General features: G+C 37.6%; 1 protein-coding gene and 1 non-coding gene across 3 annotated transcripts in view; both read right to left on the reverse strand.

Moving 5' to 3' along the window:
* Positions 1-15545, reverse strand: part of uimc1 (ubiquitin interaction motif containing 1) — a 39326-nt gene that overhangs the window by 11285 nt on the left and 12496 nt on the right. For both annotated transcript variants that reach the window (XR_015520527.1, XM_087301753.1), the window contains exons 7-12: positions 12769-12863; positions 8491-8871; positions 7160-7408; positions 4610-4671; positions 3589-3704; positions 3457-3512 (exon numbers count right to left, since the gene is read on the reverse strand). Coding sequence is in view for 1 of the 2 variants with exons in the window: in XM_087301753.1 (XP_087157879.1) it covers positions 3457-3512; positions 3589-3704; positions 4610-4671; positions 7160-7408; positions 8491-8871; positions 12769-12863 (959 nt within the window). In the remaining variant the exon portion in view is untranslated. The remainder of the gene's footprint in view (positions 1-3456; positions 3513-3588; positions 3705-4609; positions 4672-7159; positions 7409-8490; positions 8872-12768; positions 12864-15545) is intronic.
* On the reverse strand, positions 13184-13313 carry LOC137488892 (small Cajal body-specific RNA 14). The gene has a single exon (XR_015520953.1).

The following is a 15545-nucleotide window of genomic DNA, read 5'->3' on the forward strand; positions in this document are numbered from 1 at the left end:
TAGTGATTTTATTTAGTTTTACATTCTAGTGTGGATATTCTTTAGTATAATAGCCTAGGCCTATTTAAGTTTCTTAATCGGCAAATTTCAATTAATTTTGCATCAAAAAAGCATTTTGGTATCAGTAAAGTCGCTGATACTTCTGCAAAGCACTGTCATATTAGCTGTCAAAAAGTGCATGACTGCATAAATTATAAATCCTTTATAAAACAAACAACAAACATGTCTATTTTGTGCATGTCTATTATCATACACATATTGTAAAGCTGGGTCAGTACCTTAAAACAGTACAGGTTTGTATCTAAAAAGTCAATGTTAATAAATGTTCTCTTTGATCCTCTTGGGGAGAACCACCCCATTTTGTAATTCTATTTGGGAGAGCAGATTGCGCAAGTTTTCAGACTTCAGATGCAAAAACCTTTAAATGCCATCTGAAATTTTCCTCTAAAATGATCATTTTTATCAGGCTCCTGTGTGTATGTACAGCAATAAGGCCTTTTCCTGTTCTTTATAGTGAAATATCTCAACAAAAAGGAGGTTAATTTTCTATGGAAAATGTTAATATTCTATGGAAATTTCAGATGGCACTTAGAGGTTTTTGCATCTAAACTCTTCAGATATTATAAAACTTAAATGTATATAAACAAATAATAATTATTTAATATTAAATATTACTTATTATTATAAATGACAAATTTATATATAATTTATTAAAACAATTTCCCCTAATGTATATAACCTATAAGTAAACACACACAAAAAAAAAAAAAATGTCAGCATTCGGTACAGACTTTTAGTATTACATTTGCTTTAAAAGACCTGATCTAATACTGTTTATATGAAAAAACCTGCTCCCGAGCAGGTTTGAGCTACCAGAACTGTTGCTAAGACAACAACTCTTTTATCTACTTTAAAGAACGAAACAATCCTAGATCATGCCAAGTCGTCAATAACCAAATCCAGCCAATTGAGTAATCCACGTACAAAGAACGGACCCCAGGTCACTATGTAATGCTGGTGGAGGAAAACATTTATTTAATCGCTCCTCCAAACACTCCAAAGTGGCTCTGGTGACTGTGTAGGCCATGGGATAAGTTCAACAACGCTTTCATGTTTATCAAACTACTCTGTCACCAGTCTCTGCGTGTATTGGTGCATCCTGAATTGGTATCATCCTAAAACACGCCACCGCCTTCAGGATACAATGTTTGAACCACTGGGTGCACAAGGTCCTCTAGAATGGTCTAGCACAAGTATTGGTCCTAGGGAATGCCATGAAATTGCAGCGCAAACCATCATTGACCCACCCCCTTGCTTCACTCTGAATAAGCAATAGTCTGGGTGGGACGCTTCTTTGGGGCTTCTACACACTGTAACTCTCCCATATATGGAAAAGACATTGAAGGTGGACTCATCAGAGAACAATACATGTTTCACATTTTTCACAGCGCAATAATTTAATTGCTGGCACCATTAAAACTGACGTTTGGCATTGGTACAAGTAACCAAAGCAGCCCGGCCATGTATATTGACCCTGTGAAGCTCCTGACAAACAGTTTTTGTGGAAACAGCAGAGTTGAGGTGCACATTTCATCTTGAGTTAGACAGTTGTGGTTTCATATTTTTTGGATACAATCCATGTTAGCACCCAAACATCCCTTTCCGACAGCTACCTTATGAGTCCACAGTTACTCCTGTTGCATGTGGTTTGTCTTTTTTGCTGGTATGCTGACATTACCCTGGAAACAGTGGCTCTTGATACATCAACTGCTCTCTTGGTCACAGATGTACCAGTGAGACGAGCACTATCAATTTGTCCTTTCTTTATACTATAATGTTGTGCCCATTGTAATATTTTAAGCAAAACTGTGCTATTATTTTACTAATTATTTTACTTTGCTCTTACTGGTGAAATGCGCAATCAATGACGACTGGCCACCAGGCTACTTAAATTTAGCCATGAAACCTCCTACACTAAATTGGCCAGTGTTTCAGTTTCATTGTCCAACCTCATGCATTATAGATACGCACGCATGCAAAGTCAAGCCTGAAATTTTTCATACCCCTGGCAGCTTTTATTGAATTTATCAAATGTAAAAATAAAAAAAGCTTTTTAACACAATGGTTTCTCTAGTACATTGTCCTATTATCTTTTTGGACTTGCTGTTTTTTTGGTGCTGGTTTGTATTTTTAAAACTCATTTAAAACTTATATGCATTTGTATCTCTGGTGCAAGCGGCAACCTCCCGCTCTCTCCTGAGAAGCCAATACAGAATTGACTAAAACTGCAACTCGGCGACTCGCCTTTGGGGGCTGGCTCCAGGACATCCAGATGATTTATGACTACAATGTTAAATTGGCCATTTTTACAGCTGATAAAAAAATGTTTACAACCTAGTACAGAAGATGGCTTTGGTTCATATAGCTTATATTACCCTTCATGACAACTGTGAAGGGGTGAATTTTTTTTAGAACTCATCCATTTAATTTGTATAAAGTTATATTAAGTCTACTTAAGGGCGTGGCCACTTGAGTGACAGCTAAGTCTCGCTGCTCGCTGTCTCGTTACCTCAACTGATTATGGCTGATTAGCTGCTGAACTCTGCATATACATCGTACTTTTGTTTTGTTCAATGTTTCTTTACACAGTCAGTTGCCTTTTAGAATTATTTCCTCCAATTATCAAGTACTATAGCATCCTGTGTGCACTTAAATGTGCTCACAAACCATTCAAGATACCTCCATTTCCCAGGTGAGTAAAATTATTTACTTATATACCATCTCTATAAATGTATTTGTTTATTTAAGATAATTTATTATTTATAACTTTCATTAGAACTTGAATGCACTCCAGAATCTGAAAGATTGATTAGCTGTAGGCTTATATTATGCCTGGATTTCATAAATAGCCTTGTTTTTATTAACACAGACTCTATTTGAAGTGTTTGGAAGTAATTTGTGTTTTCCTCCTGTTTAAAAATGTCATGAGAACAACGTTTAGGGGCTCAATGTGTCACAACAGTGTTTTTAAAACACTTTATTGATATAGTTTACAACCAAGCACATGTGGTCAGAACACAAACAAGTCACAGGTGATGAAGTATTCAGCATTTCTCCCTAAGAAAAGCCTGTTTAAGCAAAATGTCAGCATGCGTCTGTAGCTCCGGGTCTTGAAAAATATCTAGTCAAATATTATTTACTGTCATCATGACAAAGATAAAACAAATCAGTTATTAGAAATTAGTTATTAAAACTATTATGTTTAAAAGTGTGTTGAAAAAATCTTCTCTCGGTTAAACAGAAATTGGGGAAAAAATAGGCTGGCTAATAATTCTGACTTAAATTGTACATTAAAACAGACAATTTTAAAGTAGATTTTTCCAGTCTTTTTGATTTTATTGGAACCCTTAGGTTCCAAAAACTGTATGATAGCTACAGTATATAGATCCACTGTACCTGTGCAGGACTGGTCATCATCAGCTCAGGTGTGCTGCTTTCACTCATCTGTGTCTCTGGATCAAGACAATTAAACCAATTTTATTTTTATATCACAGGAAAATGCTTCATAAATTGTGACTAGTCACACACCTGGACACACTGTCGGATCCTCTTCACAAGCCTCCAGATTGGGAGTCTCGTCTACATGCTGCTCAGCTGGACACTGTGTTCCAGTTTCATCTGAAGTGTCCCGTGAAACACTGTTCCTGCCAATGAGATATGGTAGGAGAGATTTATAATAATGTAGCTTTTTTATAGTATTTCTAGAGCTTGATCAGCCTTTTCACTTTATGAAAAACTAAAGATGGAACTTTCTGGCAGGTATTTAATATTTATTTTTTGCATAATTGAAAAAATGGTGACAACAGCTCATAAATGCATGGTTCCCTACTTAAAGCCAAAAATCTTATTCCCTGACTTGATCTTGATCTAATGAAGGGATTAGTGCATGTACAGTATATTAATGATATAACATTAATATAATATATTAAAATAATTTAATTATTTAATGATTTGTCTCAGAATTTACATTTAGTTTTTCTGTGATTGAACACCCAGCCATTTTGAAGCCAAAGCTATTAAAATTTGTTACTCTAGCATGTTAGCTTAAGTTAACGGGAACATTCTGGTGAATGTTTTTGCCTGTAATTGACTGCCAATTAATAAGAATGAAATAAATAAAATAGAGCAACAAAATAGCACAATAATAACAAGAGGCATGAGAAAGTATAATATAAAAAATATGGTATATGGTATAAAATATGGTAAATTTATATATAAATATATCTGTAATGTAGTTACGGGGGAAAAATACATGAGACCACTTAAACGTATATTTCTGTGGTTATTGAAAAGTTTTGAGTAAAACATTCATATTTGTTTTACTTTATAAAGGTGTGATAACATTTTCAAATTTTAAATACTGATATTGTATTGACAGAATGGTCAGAATAAAGTATTTATTATTTGTGATTGAAAACCAGGGCTACTTCATCAAACATTCCTCTGTTGTTAAAACATTAACACTGTGTAATATATTATATTTGCCTTTGTTTTTCCAAGGAAGAAATTCCCCTCTTTTTATAGTTTATTAAACGAGATACTATTATACCTGATATGTTTATCCACAGCTCTAGTTTCAGGCTCTTCTTGGCTCAAGAAAGGGGTTTTGTCCTGTTGAGAAAGCAAACAAGATTCTTAAAAACATTCCTAACATTTTATTCTTGTCAATACTGTGGTGTCATCTTGTGGTTGTTATTGGAATTACATCAAAATACAACAGAAAAAAAAAGACACACAATAAAAATTTGGAAGTTTCCTGCATGAAAGTCATTTACTATATTTTACCCAAAAATGATCTACACCGGGTACAAGTCACAATTTAAGAAGAAAAAAAAGATAATTCCGCTATGGAAGCACTATTAAACTCCATTAAACATCATACATTAGTTTTCCCTCACTTCGCAACAAATCCTTAAAACTGATTATATAACTAAGTCGATCACTTGGAAATTCTTAGTTTCTCTGAATTTAAAATTAATAAAAGGTTGTAATTTAGTGCATTTTTATGCATCAGCTCTAAATGACAAAGCTTTAATATTATTATATTTATTTTTTTAAACTAACATGGACCATAGGGGTTTCACAATACATTTATTTTAAACATATTTAAGGTAAAACTGAAACATGTGGAGGGTGGGAAATGCTCCAATGTTTAGATGTTTTGTGCACTCAGTGTTAATTGCATTATAAAACCAACCATTGAAGAACAATTCAGGTGGTCAAAAGTGTAAAATCAGGACTTCTTTAAGTCAAATTTAAGACTTTTTAAGACCCTTTAAGCCTATTATGAAGGACACTTTAGACATTTACAGGGCTGAACACATATTTTTAATGGCCCGGTTAATTCGGTAATAGGTTCTGTATTAACGGAAGATCATGCAAAAGGATGTGTTGCTTTTGTTTTTTGTTTTTCCCTGATTAGGGCATTAAATTTTGAGAATGCCTAATAGCTGTTCATCTCTTTGCAATAAAAAAAAAAATATTTATTTCCACCAGGCCGTGGTACACTGGACCAGCTCTATACCCTCACCAGGGTGCTCGAGGGTTCATGGGAGTATGCCCAACCAGTTCACATGTGTTTCGTTGATTTGGAGAAGGCATTTGACCGTGTCCCTCATGGCATTCTGTGGAGGGTGCTTTGGGAGTATGGTGTCAGAGGCGTTCTTTTAAGGGCCGCCTGTCTCGGTATGAACAGAGTAGGAGTTTGGTTCGCATTACTGACAATAAGTCAGACTTGTTTCTAGTGCATGTTGGACTCCAGCAGGGCTGCCCTTCTGCAATTCTGTTCATAATTATTATTATTATTTTTTTTAAGATTTATTTTTGGCCTTTTTGCCTTTATTTGATAGGACAGTATTGAGACAGGAAGCGAAGTGGGAGAGAGAGAGGGGGAAGGGCAGAGAAATGTCGTTGAGCCGGGATTCGTACTCACGACGCCCTGACGTGCTATTGCACCATATGTCGGCGCGCTAACCACTAGGCTATTGCGCCGACGACCAATTCTGTTCATAATTATTATGGACAGAATTTTAAAGCGCAGCCTTGGGCTGGAGGGGGTCCAGTTTGGGGACCACAGGATTTCATCTGTTATTCGCAGATTATTTTGCTCTGTTGGCTTCATTGAACATGGACCTTCAGCATGCACTGGGGTGGTTTGCTGTTAAGTGTGAAGCTACTGGGACGAGAATCAGTATCTCCAAGTCGGAGGCCATCGTGCTCTACTGGAAAAAGGTGGTTTGCCATCTCCAGGTTGGAGGAAAGTCCTTACCCCAGGTGGAGTTCAAGTATCTTGGGGGTTTTGTTCACGAGTGAAGAAAGGATGGATCGTGAGATTGACAGGCGGATTGGTGCAGCGGCAGCAGTAATGCGGTCAAAAAAAGGAGCTGAGCCGAAAGGCAAAGCGCTCAATTTAACGCTCAATCTAAGTTCCTACTCTCACCTATGGTCATGAGCTTTGGGTCATGACCGAAGATCTAAAAGATCTCAGATACAAGCGGCCGAAATGAGTTTCCTTTACAGGGTGGTAGGTCGCACCCTTATAGATGGGGTGAGGAGCTCTGTCACCCAGGAGTAGAGCCGCTGCTCCTCCACATCGAGAGAAGCCAGCTGAGGTGGCTTGGGCATCTGTTTCGGATGCCTCCTGCATGCCTACCTAGGGAGGTGTTCTAGGCATGTCCCACCGGGAGGAGGCCTCGGGGAAGACCCAGGACACGCTGGAGGGACTATGCCTCTCGGCTGGCCTGGGAACATCTCGGGATCCCCCCGGAGGAGCTGAAGGAAGTGTCTGGGGAGAGGGAAGTCTGGGGTTCTCTCCTAAGACTGCTGCCCCCAACAACACGGCCCCAGAAATGCGGCAGAAAATGAATGAATAAATGTAAAAAAAAAAAAGCTTTAACATAAGTTATTGGTTATTGGGTGTCAGCCCATTTGGGTATCTTTACTTGCACATAGGAAAAAAAACATGTTTAAAATAATTTAAGACCTACAATATTACTTTTTAAGACCTTGAGGACACCCTGAAAATATTCTAGACAATATAGTCAATTCATATCCATTTTCCAGATTGAGATCACAATAATACTAAGACCAGTATACCAACCACTTGCTCATCTTTTGTCTCTGGAGAAGATAAAACGACATAGGTTTCACTCTGTCCACCGCCAGCATTATTAAGTGTCCCGACCTCAGACTCTCCCCTGGCTTCCTCCTCCTCTTCTTCTTCTATTATTGTGTTACTTTGTTTCTCAGCCTCTACTTCATTCTCCTCCTCTTCCTCAGACAGTCGAGTAGCTCTGTGTCGTTTCCATCTCCTCGCACCAAATGACCTTTCTGGTGATTCAGGACAAACCTGAAACAAAACAATGTAATGTTTAACATTACATTACAAAAAGTACTGCTAAGTTCATTGGGTTTTGGCAAAAGGTGTCATATACCGGTTAAGGTTTTAGATTTAAAATTACCTTCACATTTATATTTACAGATTTATACAAATATCTTTAAATACAATATAAACTATTGTCTCTATTATGCTTCAAATTTATTATAATTTATGCACAATCAATCATTCTAAAAAAAAAAACTATTTATGTAATCTGATTAAATTTTTTACTGAATAAAATATTGTGCAGCACTAATACAGGCGATAAAATTAAAATTACTGTCACATCTTAAAGCTGCTGTGTATTTTTCCTTGCTCCCTGAATGCATCTACATTAAAGGAATACATTGAATTACCATGGAGTTAAAAAAGTTGAGTTGTACCATTTTTGACCCCATTCAATTGATCTCAGAGTCTAGGAGGAGTACTTTTAGCTTAGCTTAGATCATTGAATCGGATTAGACCATTAGCATCTCGCTCAAAAATGACCAGAGTACAGGTGTGTGTACTCTCATTCGGGCTTCATAATCAAGGCACTTTGTTGCCATACCTTGTCTAAAGCACGTGCAGTGATATTATGCAGTGCCCGGAAAACCCCCAGATTCAGAACAACTTTCAGTCAGCAAAGTCCCTTAATTACAATGCCCTGATCTAAACACTTAAGTAATTGAGATGATAATGGTCTAAACTAATTCAATAATCTAGGCCAGGGGTGTCAAACTCAATTCCTGGAGGGCCGAAGCCATCACAGTTTAGTTCCAACCCTGCTCCAACACACTTACCTGTAGGTTTCAAACAAGCCTGAAGGACTCAGTTTGATCAGGTGTGTTTAATTAGGGTTGGAACTAAACTGTGCAGAGCTGCGGCCCTTTTGGAACCGAGTTTGACACCTGTGATCTAGGCTAAGCTAAAAGTACCCAGAGATCGGCTGAATGGTGTCAAATATGGTAAAACTCTATAGGGGAGTTGTAAAAAGAGCCTATTTCAAAAAAGGTGGAGTGTTCCTTTAATGTGCCATTGTGCCTGACTGAATAACCGTTGCAGTGATTTACCGGTTTTCCCCAGTCTGCTTTGCGCAGCAGCTCTCGCTGGGCCTCCTTCAGGCTCTTCTCATACACCTCCATCTGACACATGATCACACGTGTGTACTCGTCTGGGTTTTGGCCCATGGGGCAGAAAGGCACTCCCCAGTAGTAAGTGACAGTGCGTTCTCCATTTTCCTCTGAAGAACGTGAAGCTTTACAGTATGAGGGTTTGAATTCAGCGCCTCTGGATGCTCTTGAGTCCTGCTCCAGGACAGACCGGGACATCTCCGTGTCTTGTGTGGAAGGATTGATGGTGGATGAAGACACGTGGGACTGCGTTGGAGAAATCTCAATCTTGAGGGGTCGGATTATCTTCTCTTTGTGAAGGATGGGACTCGGTGAGAGGATCTGGAAATAATGATCATTTTCAAATTAAGATGCAAAAATCTGGTTAAGCTTTGATGTTTACATGATTTAAGAGAAGTTACCTTTTAATTATATACAATACAATATAGATTGGGGAAAAGCTGTTTTACATGGATGTACAGGGTGGGCCATTTATATGGCCATTTATACGTCCTGTTGGTGACGTATAACATTTCAAGATGGGTGGTGACCATGGTGGTCATTTTAAAGTCGGCCATCTTGGATCCAACTATTGTTTTTTCAGTAGGAAAAGGGGCATCATAGAACATGCCATCCTAGTAAGTTCATGAATGTCAATTATTTTCTTGGCATCATATAGAGGGGTAGGACAATGAAACTGAAACACTGGCCAATTTAGTGTTGGGGGTTTTATGGCTAAATTTGAGCTGCCTGGTGGCCAGTCGTCATTGATTGCACATTCCACCAGTAAGAGCAGAGTGTGATCGTTTAATTAGCAGAATAATAGCACAGTTTTACTTAAAATATTACAATGAGCACAACATTATGGGTGACATTCAAAAGAGGACAAAATGTTGGTTTGTGTCTTGCTGGTGCATGTCTGAGCAAAAGAGTAAATCTTTGTGATATATTAATAGTAATTTCAGCATACCACCAAAAAGACGAAGCACATCCAACAAGAGTAAAGCCATCCTTCCACTGCACATGACAATTGGACACAACTGTCAGAATAAACCCCCTTGTGGCAGTCACACAAAATGTTCAGTTCTGTCGCGCACCATGGGAGAGAAGCTGTTCTCGCAGTGTCCGAAATAAGGGAGTGCAAAAGCAAGAGCCTTTATTCGCCGTGCATTCATCATGGTTGAGCGAATGTATACTAGAAACTCATAGACTGCTAAAAATATTAGAGGGAATGTGGAGACAACAAAAAATAACATGTGTGTTACTCATTTATGAATGTAATGTTTTTTTTTTTAATATAGACGTTTTTCTAATTCAAAAATAACATAAAAAATACTATTTCTCATCTCGTGTGCATGGACCTGCTTGGACAACACTGAAATACATCACATCCGGTCGACCGGTCGCATAGGTCTAGTCGCAGAAGTTCAAATATTTCAACAGATTCGCAGCTCAATGCTGATCCAATTTTTCTGCATACGGAGATGAACGGAACTCCTGGACTACTCTCCATTAGAAACGAATGACTTCCGGTCTGTTTGTCTACTTGTCATTTGTCATGTGCAGTGGAAAGAAGGCTTAACTGTAGACACAAAAGGAAGCTGTCTGAAACCACGGCTGCCCAACTCACAGCAGAATTAAATGTGCACCTCAACTCACCTGTTTCTACCAAAACTATTTGTCAGGAGCTCCACAGAGTCTGGGCTGCTAAAGCCAAACCTTTGGTCATACGTGCCAATGCCAAACGTTGGTTTCAATGATGCCTGCAATAAATATCTTTGGGCTGTGTACAATGTGAAACGTATTGTTTTCTGATGAGTCCACGTTCACCGTCTTTCCCACATCCGGGAGAGTTACAGTGTGGAGAAGCCCTAAAGAAGCGTACTACCCAGACTGTTGTAAATGGTAAGAGTGAAGCACGGATGTGGATCAGTGATGGTATGAGCTGCAATATCATAGCATTTCCCAGGCCCAATACTTGCGCTAGATGGACGTGTCACTGCCAAGGACTACCATTCTGAAAGACCATGTGCACCTCATAGTTCAAACATTGTATCCTGAAGGTGGTGCTGTGCATCAGGATGATAATGCACCAATACACACAGTAAGACTGGTGACAGAGTGATTTGATGAACTCTGCACGGTGACTGAAGCTCTGCACAAGACTTTTGGCCAGTGGAGAAATTAAAATGGTCGTGCCCAACTGAGTCTGGTTCTCTCAAGGTTTTTTTTCTTCACTCCTATCAGGTGAAGTTTTTTTTTTCCCTCTCCGCTGTCGCCACTGGCTCACATGGTTCAGGATTGGTAGAGCCACGCATCGATGAATTTGCTCTTCAGTGTTTGAACTCTCAGTAATGATTTTAAATCACACTGAACAGAGCTAAACTGAACTGAACTGAACTTAAACACTAAAAACTGAACTACACTGTTCCAGTTACTATGACCATTTATGTGAAGCTGCTTTGACACAATCTACATTGTAAAAGATAGCGCTGAACAAATAAAGCTGAATTGAATTGAATGAACATGACAGTGAAGTTGAACATCTTCCATGGCCTGCACAGTCACCAGATCTATATATTATTGAGCCCCTTTGAGGTGTTTTGGAGGAGGGAGTCAGGAAATGTTTTCCTCCACCAGCATCACGCAGTGACCTGGCCATTATTCTGCAAGATGAACTGCTCAAAATCTCTCAGGCCACTGTGTAGGACTCGCATCTGTTGTTCCCAAGATGAATTGACGTTGTATTAGCAGCAAAAGAAGGCCCTACAGCATACTAATTAATGGTTGTGGTCTAAAACCAGGCTTTTTCAGATTCATTGTCCAACCCCTGTATTTGTCATACTGAAAGACATACAGAAGGCAATTCAGAGAAACTAAAAATTTGAAAGTGTTTTACTAATGTTTTTCCAAAAGCTGTAAAAACATAATTTTATTTTGACCACAATTTCAGAATATAGACATAATCTAGATCTAATTAAAATGTAGAAACACTGGTTATGGCAATAACAAGAGCATGACCAAAAACTGATCATGTCAACGTCAATGATAATTATATAGCAGAGGTTGAATAATGTGCTGCACAGCAGAAATCACAACAGAGAAAGAATATAATTTTTTTTTATTATAGCTAAAACAGACTATTTTAATTGCTAAAATGCCAAATCAAAGAGGTACGTTTTCAACCTACATTTAAAAACAGACAGGGATAAAACAGATCTAATACAGAGGGGCAGAGCATTCCACAACCTAGGACCAGCTACTGCGAAAGCACGGTCACCTTTGCATGTCAGCCTCAAGTCCTCGACTTAGGGATGCATAACAATCTCTGGTTAGATGACCGAAGTGACCGACCAGGCTGATGCTCAATTAACATGTCTGACAGATTAGAAGGTTCCAGGCCATTTAGAGATTTAAAAACCAAGAGAAGAATTTTAGAAGTGACACGACGCACAGGCAACCAGAGCAAAGAACATTTCTTGGTACCTGTTAAAAGCCTTGCTGCAGCATTTTGATCTAATTGTAAAGGGGATAAGGTTTTCTGACTAATCCCAAAGTATAATGAGTTACAACCGTCCAATCAAGTGGTAATAAAAACATTATTTTTTTCAAAATGTTTTCTAGATAGAATAGATTTGACTGTGTTCAAAGACCTAGATTTTTTTACCCAGGGCTTCACAGAAAAACAGAATTTTTCAAGATTAACTATCGGTGCTCTAGAGGAGTTTGACGTGTCCAACAAAATAATTTCAGTTTTACTCTCATTAAAATCTAGAGAGTTCATAAACAACCAGGCTTTCACACCCGACAAGCATAGCATAAGAGTCTCTGGCCCACTTGAACTTGATTTGAAAGGCAGGTAGATTTGGGTGTCATTCGTACAACAGTGAAAAGACAGACCATGTTCTCTAAAAATAGAGCCCAGAGAAAGCATTTATAGGGAGAAAAGAATAGGGGCAAAAATAGATCCCTAGGAAACACCACATGACAAATGTGCTGCCTCAAATTAATGTTCTCCAATAGTGAGACCATGATGATATACTTGTTTATGTTACCATCTCTACAACATTAATCAGAGTAGCACCATGTTTATTTTTTATAGGAATGAAAATGAACCTGAGGATTTGAACATTACAGTAGCATGTGAGGGTATATGGCTTGACAATTTATCAAAATGTCTCTTCGGGGAAAAAAGTATACAAAAATACTCTCTGTATAATGGTTTCAAAAACTGCTTACCTCTTCACTGCCTTCATCTTCATCATCATCATCTGGTAAAAGCAAGACCATGTGACTAGTAAATCCCTCCCAAGACTGTGTCTTTGAAGCCGACTCTGCAGTTTAAAACACGATGACATTATAAAAAGTAATCTGCACATTCTGTTGAAATTCACTACACTTTACTCTGCGCTACCATTCCATTCAAAAGTGTCTGGACTGTCAGGTTTCATGTCTCTAACACTTTTGTATTGTTGGATTTGTCGAAAAGTTTAAAAGAACAGCATTTACTTGTAATATTATTCAGTTTTTATTTAATTTGTTAATGTAATCTATTTGGAAAGTGTATTCATGTCTTTAAAAATACAAAATAAATAAACATTGAGCCTAAACTTTTGCCTTTTTTTTTGAAAGTGGCAGAATTATTCTGGATAAATATGTATGGAACCATCGCACAGAGAACCCAATATCTTGACAGGCCCTGTCGGCAGGAACCAAACTTGCTCTGTGTGGTATTAAATACTGCAAAACACTGCTCAGTCTTGCAGCAACAGTTGGTTAACCACACATGTAACTAGTAAAAATTAATGACTTTATATCGCTATAAATCTAAATCCAATTGCCTTGATTTAATCCATCTTATTTTTCAACTAAGAACAGGTACAAAACACCTTGTTTTATTACAAACTGGTAAAACTTACCACACTATTTTAATCAGTTTTCTTTCTTATGATCACACTGGTTTGTAGTGCAATTTCTCATTATATCCTTACAGCTAATGACTAAAAAGGGTCACACACTGAAAACACTGACACTGAACACCAAGGGCCCTATCATTTCGCCACGTTGTTTAAATAGCAAATCTATTTGTGCCACTTTGTGCACTCATGGGTGTTTCGATCTAGAAAAGAGGTGTGTTAAGGCGCATTGTTGGCGTGTTGCTATATTGAGGAACTAAAATAGACTGTGCAATATACCAGCTGAAAGCAAGTCTAAAGTCCAGCGCAGATTGAGTTAGTTGTGTGCCTCACTTAAACATTGCTTAAAACACACAGGATGTACAGCACTACACAAATATCTTTACAAATGAAAAAGAATTAAAGGATTAAAATATTACAAAAAAAATATTATTTTCTACATGCAAATAAAAACCACTGCCTTCATCTTGGGGGGCTTTTTTCAGTTTATTTATGACAATCTGCTTTTGTATAATGTTATTATTATTAGCAGTATTATTTATTATATGCATATTTATATTTGTTTTATTAAAAACAAGCTTAGATTTGTCCACATGTCAGGTTTTGGACCATATGGGGCACAGCATGCGTGTTTGGATATAACTCAGGTTTTTGACCACACTTCTTTATTACTGTTCAATTATTTGTTTGCTGAAAATAAAAACTGAAATTAGAAATAGTTTTGAAACAAATCTTTGTGCTTAACAAACGATTTAATAATTAATCATTTGAAATTATGTAAGCTAATGGATGTCTGTGCGTACAACACTGTTTCCTTATCAACGAAAGAAAGTTAATAGGCCGATTTGAAGAGGCTCAATCATTATCCTCGCGCTGCAGATGGTTTGTTTACCTGTTTTCTCGCTAGTGAAGCCTTCAGTTTTTCGACTTAGAGTCACCTTGTAAATAGCAAATGCGCCATGGCGCTATGCAACGGACTCTTAAAGGGAATGGGAGATGAGACTCTGATTGGTTTATTCTCAAAACACACCCATAACTCATTAAGAGAATAAGCTCAACCCTGTTAGAGCACACACCATGGTGCAGAGCGTATTTTTCCATCCTTAAAATAGCAAAAGTGGATTCAGACACACCCTTAATGCTTTTGCGCTCTGCGCTTTAGACTTTGCGCCTAAATCATTACAATAGAGCCCCAAGTGTTTCATTTGACAAAGCAATAAATCATTATCATTACACGAACATGTGAAGCATGCAAAGTCATTTGTGTTTTGTAAGCTAAACATTGTAAACTCTTGCTTCTGTCCTGCATAAAAAAAAATCTAAATCTGTAAATTAGCAATTTACGGTTTTGATCTTTGCTCTGACAGCTTTGGATGTTGAATGGTTTAACAAACTGACCTTTATTGAGATTTTTAGTAGTTTAAAACAATGTATAATTTCAATACCTTTTTAAGACTTTTTAAAGACTATATTTAAGAATATTTAAGACCTCATCGCCAACAAGTTCTACAGTCTCAAACCTTTAACCCTAAGAACAGTTGTTCATAAACAGTTGTAGTTAAACAAAACAATGGAGCACAACCATGCAACAGAAGAAACAAAGCTTGAAAGAATAAATTACGTGGTTGTTTTCAGCAACAGGCTTTAGCCACTGTTTAAACTTACATTTTCCCAATATGCCATCTGCTTCGCTCTATGGTTTCAATACATGTGGAGAGCGACACATCACCTTCCCGCATTTGTCGCAAATTATGTGACATCACCTGTTTGTCGGAAGCGACTTGAATCAAACCAATCGCGTGGATCGAGCACGTCGTTGTTAACATTATGAGGAAAATAAATATATTTATGCTTTTTTAAAGTCAAACACTTCGGACAACGCTTAAACAAAATTGAAGATCTCGTAAAACGCGATTAAGACTTTTTAATACCCTTTAAGGGCCTTCATTTTCTCATAATTGATTTATTAACTTATAGTATTTTTTAAGCGGACACCCAGTTCTTATACAGTATACACTTAAAAAGTCAATTAAAGTTATTTTGTAACACTGCAGAGTTAAATATTCATTCATTATTTTTTTCAGAGCAGAGATCAAGGTC

This window comes from Danio rerio, chromosome 21 (genome assembly GCF_052040795.2).
Source record: "Danio rerio strain M-AB ecotype USA chromosome 21, GRCz13ab, whole genome shotgun sequence".
NCBI lineage: Eukaryota > Metazoa > Chordata > Actinopteri > Cypriniformes > Danionidae > Danio > Danio rerio.